At 48.5% G+C, this 15346-nt stretch overlaps 1 protein-coding gene across 1 annotated transcript in view; it reads left to right on the top strand.

The window, feature by feature from the left end:
• sik2b (salt-inducible kinase 2b) overlaps nucleotides 1-15346 on the top strand; it is a 203481-nt gene that overhangs the window by 166103 nt on the left and 22032 nt on the right. The window contains exon 9 of the mRNA XM_070894454.1: nucleotides 4267-4428. Within this exon, the coding sequence (XP_070750555.1) occupies nucleotides 4267-4428 (162 nt within the window). The remainder of the gene's footprint in view (nucleotides 1-4266; nucleotides 4429-15346) is intronic.

Raw genomic sequence — 15346 nt, 5'->3', positions numbered from 1 at the left:
ACCTCCGGTGCGCCAGCACAGCCTTCGGTCGCCTGAGGAAGAGAGTGTTTGAAGACCAGGACCTCAAATCTGGCACCAAGCTTATGGTCCAGGGCAGTAGAGATAGCTGCCCTCCTATATAGCTCAGAGACGTGGACCATATACAGCAGACACTTCAAAGCGCTGGGGAAGTACCACCAACGTCAGTGTTCTCACTCAGGCCAACATCCCTAGCATCGAAGCATTGACCACGCTCGACCAGTTGCGTTGGACGGACCACATTGTCCGCATGCCCGAAACAAGACTCCCAAAGCAAGCGCTCTACTCGGAACTCCTACACGGCAAGCAAGCCACAGGTGGGCAGAGTAAACGTTTCAAGGACACCCTCAAAGCCTCCTTGATAAAGTGCAACATCCCCACCGACACCTGGGAGTCCCTGGCCAAAGACCGCCCTAAGTGGAGGAAGAGCATCCGGGAGGGTGCTGTGCACCTCGAGTCTCGTAGCCGAGAGCAGGCAGAAAACAAGCGCAGGCAGCGGAAAGAGCGTGCGGCAAACCAGTCCCACCCACCCTTTCCCTCAACGACTATCTGTCCTACCTGTGACCGAGTCTGTAATTCCCGAATTGGACTGTTTAGTCACCTGAGAACTCACTTTTAGAGTGGAAGCAAGTCTTCCTCGATTTCGAGGGACTGCCTATGATGATGATGATGAATGGCGCAGCAGGCTCAAGGGGCCATATGACCTACTCCTGCTCCTATTTCTTATGTTCTTATGTACATAATTCAATTCTATTTTAAAAGTTACAATGGAGCTGTTGCCACCACCCTTTCAGGCAGCGCATTCCAGATCACAGCAACGTAAAATAAATCTCCTCACCTCACTTTTTTTTTGCCAATAACCTTAAATTTGTGTCCTCTGGTTACCGACACTCCCGCCAGTAGAAACTGTTTCTCCTCATTTACTCTTATCAAAACCCCTCATATATGAAGTGAAATATAAATTAAAAAAAAAACAAGTGTTCATAAACCAGACTGAAAAATCATTGCCACCAGTTTTGGGAGAGCAGTGTTTGTACGCTCACTTTGACCGGGGTTGGGGGGGCGGGAGGAGGAAACGGTCTCAATGCACACTGGGCTCCATCTACACACGGAGACCGACTGTGAGCAAACATTCAGGACTGCCCCCCCTGAGAGTACATCACTAAAACCAGCGCCCTTACCCCTGGATTCCCACCGTGTTTACTCCATGGATCATCATAGGCAGTCCCTCGGAACCGAGGAAGATTTGCTTCCACTCTTCCAATGAGTCCTTAGGTGGCTGAACAGTCCAATACGAGAGCCACAGACTCTGTCACAGGTGGGACAGATAGTCGTTGAGGGAAAGGGAGGGTGGGACTTGTTTGCCGCACGCTCCTTCTGCTGCCTGCGCTTGGTTTCTGCATGCTCTCGGCGATGAGACTCGAGGTGCTCAGCGCCCTCCCGGATGCACTTCCTCCACTTAGGGCGGTCTTTGGCCGGGGATTCCCAGGTGTCAGTGGGGATGTCGCACTTTATCAGGGAGGCTTTGAGGGTGTCCATGTAACGTTTTCTCTGCCTGCTTTTGGGCTCCACCTACACACGGACACCCACTGTGAAAGCAAACATTCAGGACTGCCCCCCCTGAGAGTACATCACTAAAACCAGCGCCCTTACCCCTGGATTCCCACCGTGTTTACTCTGTGGAGGGAGACCTGAGCATCGTGCCGTCGGCTGCACTCCAAGGTGTGAGAGCGCCTGGCGGCCTTTGACCTTCCTGCAGTCAGGTCCAGGATTCCTTTTGTAGCGCGCTCTGGTCCTGGGTGGCCGGCTGGAGATAGCGCGCTTTCCCAGAGCAGCAAAGCGAAAATCTGCAATATTCCCTGACATCCTGTTGAGGCCTGAGTTCAGGTGGCCAATGATGTCCTAGTCAAAAAAGGACCCCGCTGTTTTTTGGATGGGCAGCTTAGATGCCTGTCCAGAAGCCTATGTAAAAGTCACAGTCGGCGACTTTCTACCGGGTAAGTAACCCTGGGCATTTTAACTATCCACTCTCCAGGTTCCGCCACTTCGGGTAGGTTAAAATCACCCTCGCCATGTCCATTGCAAGTACAAGACTTATTTTCCTGGCACCTCAAAAACAGTGGGATAAGATGGACAATCAGCTGCTATGCGGGACCATTCTACCACGTAGAAGCAAGTTAGGAACATAGGAACGGAAGGAGGCCATTCAGCCCCTCAAGCCTCTTCCGCCATTCAATGAGATCAAGGCTGATCTGACCTAACTCCATATACCCGCCTTTGGCCCATATCCCTTAATACCTTTGGTTAACAAAAATCTATCAATCTCAGATTTAAATTAACAATTCATCTAACATCAATTGCCGTTTGCGGAAGAGTGTTCCAAACATCTACCACCCTCGGCACAGATGCTGCCTGACCCGCTGAGATTTCCAGCATTTTCAGTTTTTATTCCACATTCCAGCATCCACAGTATTTTGCTTTTGTTCCACCACCCTTTGTGTGTAGAGGCATTTCCCAATTTCACCCCTGAAAAGTCCGACTCTAAAATTCATTCAAATGTTTAACATAATTGAAATTTTTCTCTGAACAGATTAGGGGGTAGTCTCTCAACGGGGAATATCCCCCCCCCCGCCCCCCTTGACGTATTAAGGGCTATTGAACATTCTCTTGCTCGTTCCACTTGGCCAACCGCTCCACTTCCTCTACATATTCCCTGCTGTGGACCTTTTTTCAGTTGTCTGAATAACTTTCTTTTCAGTGAAATCTCTGGAGCGACTTGCCAAAGGTTGTAGCTGGGATTCCACGAGCAAGGTTCCCAGGGCTGAGCTCTCGTCTCGTGCAATCTATTTTCTGGCAGCATTGCCTCCTTGGCAGTGGTTAGATAGGTCGCGTGAATGGACTGCCAACATCCTCCCGTGTAAATATTTGAAGGTTTGTGGCACCCATTGCTTTAAAGGAGCAGTAGCTTTACTGAATTATTGGAAGAACCGTTCATCTTGTAGAGATACCTGAACATTTGTTGGGGTCTCTCAGTTACCCCTTGCCACAGTCCTCCTTGTTTTTAGACCACTGATTGGAGGTGGTCTGGGGGCAGCTATTTGCTGCAGAAATACTCCCCGAGTGACCAGTGGCAATATGAACAAGGCAGAGACAACACTCCCCATTTGCTGTGGAGTGAGAAATGAGTGTTAACGTTTCAGACCAATAACGTTCCATCAGAACTGGTGAAAGGCCATTGACCTGAAAGGTTAACTGTGTGTGTCTCCCTCTCTCTCCCCACAGACACTGAGTATTTTCAGCAATTTCGGTTTACTTCAGATTTCCAGTACTCGCAGTATTTTGCTTTTGCACTCTCCATCGGATTCTGTTTATGTTGCACGCGGAAGATCTTCTCCAATAATATCTTGTTGAAACGTGAAAGATTCTGAGGGGGCTTGACAGGGTAGATGCAGAGAGGATGTTTCCCCTCGTGGGGGAATCTAGAACTAGGGGGCATAGTTTCAGAATAATGGGTCGCTCATTTAAAACGGAAATGAGGAGGAATTTCTTCTCTCAAAGGGTTGTAAATCTGTGGACGAGAGGTGGGCACCGGAGGGACTGGAGTGTATCATCACCCCTGGCAACCAAATTTTAATTTGATCCTTAATGTCTCAAGTTTAATTTGTTTAAATTTGTCGGTTTTAGTGCCCCTTTAATAAGAGGGCATTTGATTTATAGTTTACACCCAAATAGTTGTAAATCTGTGGAATTCTCTGCCCCAGAGAGCTGTGGAGGCTGGGTCATTGAATATATTTAAGGTGGAGATAGACAGATTTTTGAACGATAAGGGAGTCAAGGTTATGGGGAGCGGGCGGGGAAGTGGAGTTGAGGCCAGGATCGGATCAGCCATGATCTTACTGAATGGCGGAGCAGGCTCGAGGGGCCAGATGGGCGACTCCTGCTCCTTTTTCTAACTTTCTTATGTAAAATATTGGGTCAGGACAGGATTAGATTTAATATGGTGCCTCTCCCATGGTTGAATAGCTTGCTGACATTCACTGTCTGGACTCGCCCATGAAAAATAGCTGTTTGGGTAAGATACCAATTCCACTGATGGAGGACAGTGCTTTTTTTTTTGCTGTACCCCCAGGGAGGAAACAAATCGCTGCGTTTAGGAAAGGAAGATGGGAGAGTATTGGAAAAGGAGGTCAAAAAAAGGAGTATTAATTTTCAAAACTAATTTTAACATCCTAAATTTTTTTTTTCCAGGCAAATCCTGTAGTGACCCAGGTGAGCCTGCTGTCACAGAATGTCAGGCTGTTGAGGTCCCCGGTCCTGCCCCAGCCCACTGCTGTAGACACATTCTCCTTTCTGCAAACTGCTTGTCAGCCAGAACTGGGTTTCATCGAGGAAGATGTCAACACTCCCAAGGTTTGTCACTGTGTTGGTCTTTAATTTGTGGCTTTGCACGCCATGATTCCTGCGAGCTGCGCTGCCTGTTTCTTTTAATGCGCGGTCCCTTTAAATTTCTGCGCATGCGCGGTTATTTATGATGTAAAAAAACCGGTGAGCGGGCTGCGGGGGACCTTTCTGATTCCTGCACAGCCATAGCCAAGCGCACACCTCCGCGGAAACATTGCTTGCAATTCCACAGAGAGAGAGAGAGAGAGAAGATACCTTGCCGTACTTTTCCCATTAGGCTTCTCTACTAAGAAAGGAGCGTTAAATGGGACTCGTGTCGTGCAACCACTTCAGCTTTGATCCCATCATCATAGGTAGTCCCTCGAAATCAAGGAAGATTTGCTTCCGCTCCAAAAATGAGTCCTTAGGTGACTGAGCAGTCCAATTACAGTCTCTGTCACAGGTGGGACAGACAGTCGTTGAGGGAAGGGGTGGTTTGGGAGTCTGGTTTGCCGCACGCTCTTTCCGCTGCCTGCACTTGTTTTCTGCATGCTCTCGGTGACGAGACTCGAGATGCTCAGTGCCCTCCTGGATGCTCTTCCTCCACTTAGGGCGGTCTTTGGCCAGGGACTCCCAGGTGTCGGTGGGGATGCTGCATTTTATCAAGGAGGCTTTGAGGGTGTCCTTGAAACGTTTCCGCTGCCCACCTGGGGCTCGCTTGCCGTGTAGGAGTTCCGAATAGAGTGCTTGCTTTGGGAGTCTTGTGTCAGGCACGCAAACATTGCGGCCCGCCCAGCACTTTCAGGCGCACAGCCAACAAGAAAGTGCCGTATAGCCCACGAGTCTCATGGGCCTCCTGACTCCCGAGTGCACTAAAGCAGTGAGACCTGCAGTCGCGTCACACTGTTCAACTTCCTGGGAACTTATAAAACCTAATGTGGAACCGCTTGCATGTGCAAAGAAAGCAGACAGTCTAGTCGCACTCTCATTATAAATAGCACAAATTAGCCACCTGGGAGGAGCTGTCCGAGCTGGGAAGACTTCGAAGTGCAGCCAACTTGAGTTGGCCAGGTGAATATTGCATCATTTCGTGATCAGTCGGGGCTCGTATTTACCAGTCCTGGCCCGTAGTTACCTGTCTCGGCCCCCAGTTACCCGCCTCGGCCCGTAGTTACCCATCTCGGCCCGTAGTTACCAGTCTCGGCCCGTAGTTACCCGTCTCGGCCCGTAGTTACCCGTCTCGACCCATAGTTACCAGTCTCGGCCCAAGTCCTCCGTCAACTCATCTGCTGCTGAAACCCTAATCCAAACTTTTGTTACCTCTAGACTTGACTATTCCAACACACTCATGGCCGGCCTCTCATGTTCTACCCTACGTAAACCTGAGATCATCCAAAACTCGATTGCTCGTGTCCTATCTCGCACCAATCACCTCCTGTGCTCGCTCACCTACATTGGCTCCCGGTCTGGCAATGCCTCATTTTTTAATTCTCATTCTTGTTTTCAAATCTCTCCATGGCCTCGCCCCTCCCTATCTCTGTAATCTCCTTCAACCCCACAACCCTCCGAGATCTTTGCGCTCCTCCAATTCTGGCCTCTTGAGTATCCCCGATTTTAATCGCTCCACCATTGGTGACCGTGCCTACAACTGCCAAGGCCCCAAGCTCTGGAATTCCCTCCCTAAACCTCCCCGCCTCTCTATCTCACTTTCCTCCTTTAAGATGCTCCTTAAAACCAACCTCATCTGCCATAATACCTCCTTATGTGGCTCGATGTCAAATTTTGTTTGACAACACTCCTGTGAAGTGCCTTGGGACATTTTACTACGATAAAGGTGCTATATAAATGCAAGTTGTTGTTGATCCCAGTCTCAGTCCACAGTTACCAGACTTGGCTCAGTGGTAACATTATTATTTTGGTGAAAATGAGCAACGTCTGGTGTAAGATTAAATGGATATTGTGGAGTTTTTGGGGGAGAGTGGCAGGGGAGAAACAGCAGACTCTTTTCTCTGGAGATGCAATGGGAGGCATGGAGCCCATGATGGAGTAGAGCAAAGAGGGCCACTTATCTGTCCGGCAGAAACCAGATGGGACAGGCGGTTAGAATCGGCTGGGTGACTTATCTTCCGACGTCCCACCAGATCCAGGCCGCCTTTACATTTAACAACAAGGACGCTGCCTGCAAGCGGGATTCTTCACCTTGCACTGAGTGGCAAGTTAGTGGGGTTTTTAATCTTCTTCTGAGGCAGTCCCTCGGAGTCGAGGATGACTTGCTTCCACACTAATATGAGTTCTCAGGTGACTGAAGAGTCCAATGTGGGACCTACAGTCTCTGTCACAGGTGGGGCAGAGGGTGGTTGGAGGGACGGGTGGGTGGGGTGCTTGGGTTGTCGTGCGCTCCTTCTGCTGTTTGCGCTTGGCCTCCGCGTGCTCCCGGCGAAGAGAGTCGAGGTGTTCGGCGCCTTCCCGGATGCTTCTCCTCCACTTTGAGCGGTCTTGGGCCAGGGACTCCCAGGTGTCGGTGGGGATGTTGCACTTCTTCAAGGAGGCTTTGAGGGTGTCCTTGAAGTGTTTCCTCTGTTCACCTGGGACTCGCTTGCCGTGTCGGAGCTCTGAGTAGAGCGCTTGTATTGGGAGTCTCATATCGGGCATGCGGACGATGTGGACCGTCCATCGGAGCTGATCGAGCGTGGTCAGTGCTTCGATGCTGGGGATGCCGGCCTGAGCGACAACACTGACGTCGGTGCGTCCGTCCTGCCAATGGATTTGCAGGATCTTGCGGAGGCAGCACTGGTTCTCCAATACTTTGAGGTGCCTGCTGTACATAGCCCATGTCTCTGAAGCATGTAGGGCTTTTTATAGGTGGCAGATGGTTGTCGTTCCTGTATCCGGTATTGAGAGATGTAGCAGATAACCGCAGCAGATGCAGCCGCTAATTCTTGAGGCTTCAAGGATTTTTTTTTTTTTCTTTTGTGTCATTTCATCTAATGTTAATTCTGTTCCCAGGTATTTCTGTCTCTGCAATTATCACCCCAGTATTCAGTGTCGGAACAAAAGTATATTTAAATGCTAGGCAGGAAGAAAGCCCATTCAAGCTAATCATAGCCCTTAACTGACTTTAGAAAGCCTGAGGTTGAGATTCCGTACGTGAGGATATCACCAGGTCAGGTAACTGGCTGCATGCAACCTTTCAAATCTCTGTGAGTCAATCCAGAATAATGCCGATATAATTAGCTGTTACTTTTTAAAGGCTGCGGTGCTAAATATTGCCTTGGAGGAGACAGGCGTGACTCACAATGTGTTGTAACGCTGAAATGTGAAGATTAAGGTAGTTTTTCCACACTTGAGGACTCTGCTGCAGCCCTGGAGATAGTAGAAGAGAGATTCCCAATCCCTGTGTGTTTATTTCCACTGGGATTTCATCCACGTGGTGGATGTGGGGGGTGGCAGGGGGCGGAAGGATAGTGTTGTGTATAGAGAAAGAGTCAGACTGAACACTGTGAGCTCAAAGTAAAGTGTGACCTTAGTCTTTTATTGCAGGTCTCCAGAGTGCCTCTCCAACTTGTGAAGCCTCCTTAAATACCTATGCCCCCAAGGGATTCTGGGATCCCTAGGTACTCCAGGGGATGAGCCCTCTGGTGGCTGTACAGAGTAAATTCCAGCTTACATATATAACAACACTCTTCCCCCAAAGTCAATAGTGTAACTATTTACAATGTGAGTTGATCTGGGGCCCTTCTTGCCCTGGTTGATCATGTCGGTGTGAAAGCTAGTGTTGTTGAATCATTTGTTGGGCCCTCGCTGAGCTGCTATGCAGTTGGCCTTGCTAGGCTGCCTGGTGTGTGGGTTCTGCTTCGTGGTCAACCGTGGTGCTGGTTGCCACTGGTGTGTATGTTGGGGAATCAAAAAAGGTAGGGTCCAAGGTGGGTTGCTCAGGATAGTCCGTGAATCTGAGTTTGATTTGGTCCAAGTGTTTCCGGTGAATGAGTCCATTTGAAAGTTTGACCAAAAACACCTTGCTCCCCACTTTGGCCACGACAGTGCCGGGAAGCCACTTAGGACATTGTCCATAATTTAATACAAATACAGGATCATTGATTTCAATCTCGCGTGACACATTTGCGCTATCATGATATGCACTTTGTTGAAGCCGCCTGCTCTCTACCTGTTCATGTAGATCAGGGTGAATTAACGAGAGCCTTGTCTTAAGTGCTCCTTTCATGGCAAATGATACTTAAAAGGGTTGCCGGTGGATGGGGCAATGGCAAACCTTTAAAGATCATACGAACTTCAGCAATTGTACATCCCGGTCTGGAGTAAAAATAAAACGGGGAAGGTTACTCAACCGTGGCTAACAAAGGAAATTAAGGATAGTATTAATTCCAAAGAAGAGGCATACAATTTAGCTAGAAAAAGCAGCAAACCAGAGGACTGGGAGAATTTTAGAATTCAGCAGAGGAGGAAGAAGGGTTTAATTAAGAGGGGGGAAATAGAGTATGAGAGGAAGCTTGCCGGAAACATAAAAATTGACTGCAAAAGCTTCTATAGATATGTGAAGAGAAAAAGATTAGTGAAGACAAACGTAGGTCCCATGCAGTCAGATTCGGGTGAATTTATAATGGGGAACAAAGAAATGGCAGACCAATTGACTACGTACTTTGGTTCTGTCTTCACAAAGGAAGACACAAATAACCTTCCGGATGTATTAGGGGACCGAGGGTCTAGTGAGAAGGAGGAACTGAAGGATATCCTTATTAGGTGGGAAATTGTGTTAGGGAAATTGACGGGATTGAAGCCCAATAAATCCCTAGGGCCTGATAGCCTACATCCCAGAGTACTTAAGGAAGTGGCCCTAGAAATAGTGGATGCATTGGTGATAATTTTCCAACAGTCTATCGACTCTGGATCAGTTACTATGGACTGGAGGGTTGCTAATGTAACACCACTTTTTAAAAAAGGAGGGAGAGAGAATACGGGTAATTATAGACCGGTTAGCCTGACATCGGTGGTGGGGAAAATGTTGGAATCAATCATTAAGGATGAAATAGCAGCGCATTTGGAAAGCAGTGATAGGATTGGTCCAAGTCAGCATGGATTTATGAAAGGGAAATCTAGCTTGACAAATCTTCTGGAATTTTTTGAGGATGTAACTAGTAGAGTGGACAAGGGAGAACCAGTGGATGTGGTGTATTTGGACTTTCAAAAGGCTTTTGACAAGGTCCCACACAGGAGATTGGTGTGCAAAATCAAAGCACATGGTATTGGGGGTAATGTGCTGACATGGATAGAGAACTGGTTGGCAGACAGGAAGCAGAGAGTCGGGATTAACGGGTCCTTTTCAGAATAGCAGGCAGTGACTAGTGGAGTGCCGCAGGGCTCAGTGCTGGGACCCCAGCTCTTCACAATATATATTAATGATTTAGATGATGGAATTGAGTGTAATATCTCCAAGTTTGCAGATGACACTAAACTGGGTGGCGGTGTGAGCTGTGAGGAGGACGCTAAGAGGCTGCAGGATGACTTGGACAGGTTAGGCTAGTGGGCAAATACATGGCAGATACAGTATAATGTGGATAAATGTGAGGTTATCCACTTTGGGGGCAAAAACATGAAGGCAGAATATTATCTGAATGGCGGCAGATTAGAAAAAGGGGAAGTGCAGTGAGACCTGGTTCATCAGTCATTGAAAGTTGGCATGCAGGTACAGCAGGCAGTGAGGAAAGCAAATGGTATGTTGGCCTTCATAGCAAGGGGATTTGAGTAGAGGAGCAGAGAAGTCTTGCTGCAGTTGTACATGGCCTTGATGAGGCCCCACCTGGAATACTGTGTTCAGTTTTGGTCTCCTAATCTGAGGAAGGACGTTCTTGCTATTGAGGGAGTGCAGCAAAGGTTCACCAGACTGAATCCAGGGATGGCTGGACTGACATATGAGGAGAGACTGGATCAACTGGGCCTTTATACACTGGAGTTTAGAAGGATGAGAGGGGATCTTATAGTAACATATAAGATTCTGACTGGATTGGACAAGCTAGATGCGGGAAGAATGTTCCCGATGTTGGGGAAGTTCAGAACCAGGGGACACAGTCTAAGGATAAGGGGCAGGCTGTTTAGGACTGAGATGAGGAGAAACTTTTTCACTCAGAGAGTTGTTAACCTGTGGAATTCCCTGCCGCAGAGAGTTGTTGATGCCAGTTCATTGGATATATTCAAGAGGGAGTTAGTTATGGCCCTTACGGCTAAAGCGATCAAGGGGTATGGCGAGAAAGCAGGAAAGGGGTACTGAAGGAATGATCAGCCATGATATTATTGAATGGTGGTGCAGGCTCGAAGGGCCGAATGGCCGACTCCTGCACCTATTTTCTATGTTTCAGCAGGTGGGATCCCAATGAGTGAGTGTGGTCTCATGCAGTAGCTAAGCAGGACTTGGGATAGGCGAGTCTGCAGTGAGCCTTCAGTTACCCTCTTCAAGCCTTGCTTGATGGTTTGCACTGCTCTCTCTGCCTGACCATTGGACGCTGGTTTAAACGGGTCAGATGTGACATGTTTGATCCCGTTACGGGTCATGAATTCTTTGAACTCAGCACTGGTAAAACATGGCCCATTGTCGCTCACCAGGACATCGGGTAGGCGGTGTGTGGCAAACATGGCCCGCAGGCTTTCAGTGGTGGCAGCGGACGTGCTAGCCGACATTATCTCACATTCAATCCACTTGGAGTACGCGTCTACAACCAAAAGGAACATTTTACCCAAGAACGGGCCTGCATAGTCAACGTGTACCCTAGACCACGGTTTGGAGGGACAAGACCATAAACTTAGCGGCGCCTCCCTGGGTGCATTGCTTAACTGAGAGCATGTATTACATCTGTGAACACAGGACTCTAAGTTCGCATCGATACCGGGCCACCACACGTGCGATCTGGCTATCGCTTTCATCATTACGATGCCTGGGTGGGTACTGTGGAGGTCATTGATGAACGTGTCTCTGCCCTTCTTGGGGATTACTACTCGATTGCCCCACAGAAGGCAGTCTGCCTATATAGAAATTTCATCTTTGCGCCACTGGAACGGCTTTATCTCTTCCTGCATTTCCACTGGGACACTGGACCAGCTCCCGTAAAGCACACAGCTTTTGACTAGAGATAATAAGGGGTCCTGGCTTGTCCAGGTTTTGATCTGCCGGGCAGTGACGGGTGATTGCTCACTCTCAAATGCTTCCATAACCATGGCTAGATCTGCGGGCTGCGCCATTTCCACCTCCATGGTGGGCAATGACAGTCTACTGAGAGCATCGGCGCAGTTTTCTTTGCCTGGCCTGTGGCGGATGGCGTAGTTGTATGCGAACAACATGAGCGCCCATCTCTGGATGCGGGACGATGCATTGGTATTTATCCATTTACTCTTGGGGAACAGGGATATAAGTGGCTTATGGTTAGTTTCCAATTCGAATTTTACCCCAAACAGGTATTAATGCATTTTCTTTACCCCATAGACGCACGCTAACGCTTCTTTTTCAATCATGCTGTAGGCTCTCTCGGCCTTAGACAGACTCCTGGATGCATAAGCAACCAGTTGCAGTTTCCTGAAATCATTAGCTTGTTGCAATACACATCCGACGCCATATGACGACGCATCACATGCTAGTACCAAACGCTTACATGAATCATACAACACAAGCAATTTGTTTGAGCATAGCAATTTTCTCGCCTTTACAAAGGCATTTTCTTGGCTTTTGCCCCAAACCCATTCATCCCCTTTTCATAGTAAGACATGTAGTGGTTCTAACAGTGTGCTGAGACCCGGTAAGAAGTTACCAAAGTAGTTCAAGAGTCCCAGAAACGACCGCAGCTCCATCACGTTCTGTGGCCTTGGTGCATTCTCGATTGCCTCCGTCTTCGCGTTGGTGGGCCTTATGCCGTCCGCCGCAATCCTCCTTCCCAGGAACTCACTTCAGATGCCAGGAAAACGCACTTCGAGCATTTTAACCTGAGCCCCACACGGTTGAGTCGACTAAGAACCTCCTCCAGGTTCTGCAAATGCTCGACTGTGTTCTGACCTGTGACTAAGATGTCGTCCTGGAAGACCACGGTGTGCGGGACCAACTTCAGTAAGCTTTCCATGTTTCTCTGGAATATCGCCGCCACCGATCAGATTCCAATTGGGCATCTGTTATAAACAAAAAGACCTTTGTGCGTGTTGATGCAGGTGAAGGCCTTCGATGATTCCTCCAGTTCCTGCATCATGTAGGCTGAAGTCAGATCCAGCTTCGTGAATGTCTTTCCTCCTGCCAATGTTGCAAAGAGGTCGTTGGCCTTTGGTAGTGGGTATTGGTCCTCCAGGGAGAAACGATTGATAGTTACTTTGTAATCGCCACAAATTCTGATGGTGCCATCTCCCTTGAGGACTGGGACGATAGGACTGGCCCACTCGTTGAACTCAATCGGGGAAATGATGCCCTCTCTTTGCATCTGGTCTAGCTCGCTCTCTACCCTTTCTCTCATCATGTACGGTACTGCTCTCGCCTTGTGATGGATGAGTCGTGCCCCCGGAATTAGGTGGATCTGCACTTTTGCTCCTTGGAATCTCCCGATGCCTGGTTCGAACAGCGAAGGAAATTTGTTTAAGACCTGGGCACACGAAGTGTCGTCAGCGGGCGATAGCGCTCGGATGTCGTCCCAGTTCCAGCGTATCTTTCCCAGCCAGCTTCTGCCAAGCAGCGTGGGACCATCGTCCGGTATCACCCAGAGTGGTAGCTTGTGCACCGCTCCATCGTAGGAAACCTTTACAGTAGCACTGCCAATTACAGGAATCCGTTCTTTCGTGTAAGTTCTTAATTTCGTGCGAACTGGAGTTAAGACTGGTCTTGAGGTCTTGTTGCACCACAACCTTTCGAAAGTCTTTTTGCCCATAATGGAATGGCTCGCGCCCGTGTCCAGCTCCATTGACACCGGGAGTTCATTTAGCATTATCGGGGAAAATTTGTGGTGAATGTGTGCACCCCATGTACCTCTGCCTTCTCGATCTGAGGCTCTGGTTCGTTGTGATCCTCCGTGGATATATCCTCTTCTGCAACATGGTGGTTTGCAGGTATAACAGGCTTAGCAGCTCGCCTGCACACTCGTTGGAGGTGTCCCATTGTTCCACAGCCCTTGCAAACGTACTCTTTGAATCAGCATGAATGGAAATGATGATCACTCCCGCAGCGCCAACAAGATGTTAATGGCCTTGCATTCATCACCCTTGATGGTGGACTCTGAGATATCTGCGGACGTGCAGCTGTAGGTCTGTGTGACCTGCCCTGTACGTTACGATTCGAAAACAACATCACTTTGTTCACAGTACTTGTAGCATCACTTGTGTGCTGAGAGATTTGCTTCGTATTGTCACTGGTGGCAATGAACGCCTGGGCTATCGCTATGGCCTTACTCAAGGTTGGGGTCTCTACAGTCAAAAGTTTGCGAAGTATGATTTCGTGGCAAATGCCAAGTACGAAAACGCCTCTGAGCATGTGCTCCAAATGTTCTTCAAATTCACAATGTCCTGCAAGGTGTCTTAGCTCGGCGACATAACTCGCCACTTCCTGGCCTTCAGACCTTTTGTAGGTGTAGAATCGGTACCTCGCCATCAGAACACTTTCCTTCGGGTTCAAATGCTCTCGGACCAGTGTGCACAAATCGACGTATGATTTCTCTGTGGGTTTCACTGGAGTGAGAAGATTCTTCATGAGGCCATACGTTGGTGCCCCACAGACGGTGAGGAGGATCGCCCTTCGTTTGGCAGCGCTCTCTTCCCCATCTAGCTCGTTGGCCACGAAGGTATTGGTCGCATCGCTCCACAAAAGTTTCCCAATCATCTCCCTCTGAGAATTTCTCCAAGATGCCCACTTGTCTCTGCATCTTTGGGTTCGCTATCTGTATCTCGTCGCCAGTTGTTGTGTATGGAGAAAGAGTTAGGCTGAACACTGTTGAGCTCAAAGTAAAGTTTGACCTTAGTTTTTTATTGCAGGTCTCCAGAGTGCCTCTCCAGCCTGTGAAGCCTCCTTAAATACCTGTGCTCCCAAGGGATTATGGGATCCCTTGGAACTCCAGGGGATGAGCCCTCTGGTGGCTGTACAGAGTAAATACAAGTTTACATATATAACAGGTAGGGTCTGCACCCTGTCTCTATTTGACTCTAATTACAGGATTCGGCTCCCTGTGTACATATTTGAGTGCCGCACAGTTGTGACATTGTTGAGAATGAATCACGTTTCCTCTTGTATCCATTATTACACTTGCGCTCCTCCCAAAGTAAGCTCAGTTTGACTATTCCCGTAACCAAATGCTGATGCAGAGCAGAGCTAACAGTGAGAGGAGATTGGAGGAGACAGCTCTAGTTGAGGAGCCTGTTCCAACACGACGTGATGGGCCAAATGGCCTCCTTCTGTGCCGCGGTTTCTGCGAATCTATGAGTAATGAACGAAGGGACAGGCCAATTTCCACAGCGGGACACAACCATCATTTTAAACCTATCTTTTTAAAACCAATCTTGCCACATACTTTAGACATTTATAAACTTTATTTGGTGATGACAACTGCAGGAGCTCCAGGATCAACGTATCTGTCGGTCACAACGGACATTGGCATTTAAGTTGGATTCTTCCTGTGTGATGTAGAGCCGGTTTGTTTAACAAGCAGGGGTTTATGAAGGGCAGAGTTTAAAACATGGTCGTGTTCTCTAAATTCAGGTCAGTGGTGCCGTGCCTTACCCAATGAATTAACTCGCATATAGGTCGCACTTTTAAAAGCAAAAGCAGACAGTTTAATTTGGGAATGTGGTCGCATATACAATCTAATTTCTTTTCTGGGGGATGGGGGGGAGGATGTGAGTTTGGGTGTGGCTTAAAGAATAAATTCCGCACTTCCGACGTGGACTCAACAACAACAACTTGTATTTATATGGTGCCTTTAAT

Source organism: Pristiophorus japonicus, chromosome 11, assembly GCF_044704955.1.
Source record: "Pristiophorus japonicus isolate sPriJap1 chromosome 11, sPriJap1.hap1, whole genome shotgun sequence".
NCBI lineage: Eukaryota > Metazoa > Chordata > Chondrichthyes > Pristiophoridae > Pristiophorus > Pristiophorus japonicus.
This window is presented reverse-complemented; position numbering and strand designations above follow the sequence as displayed.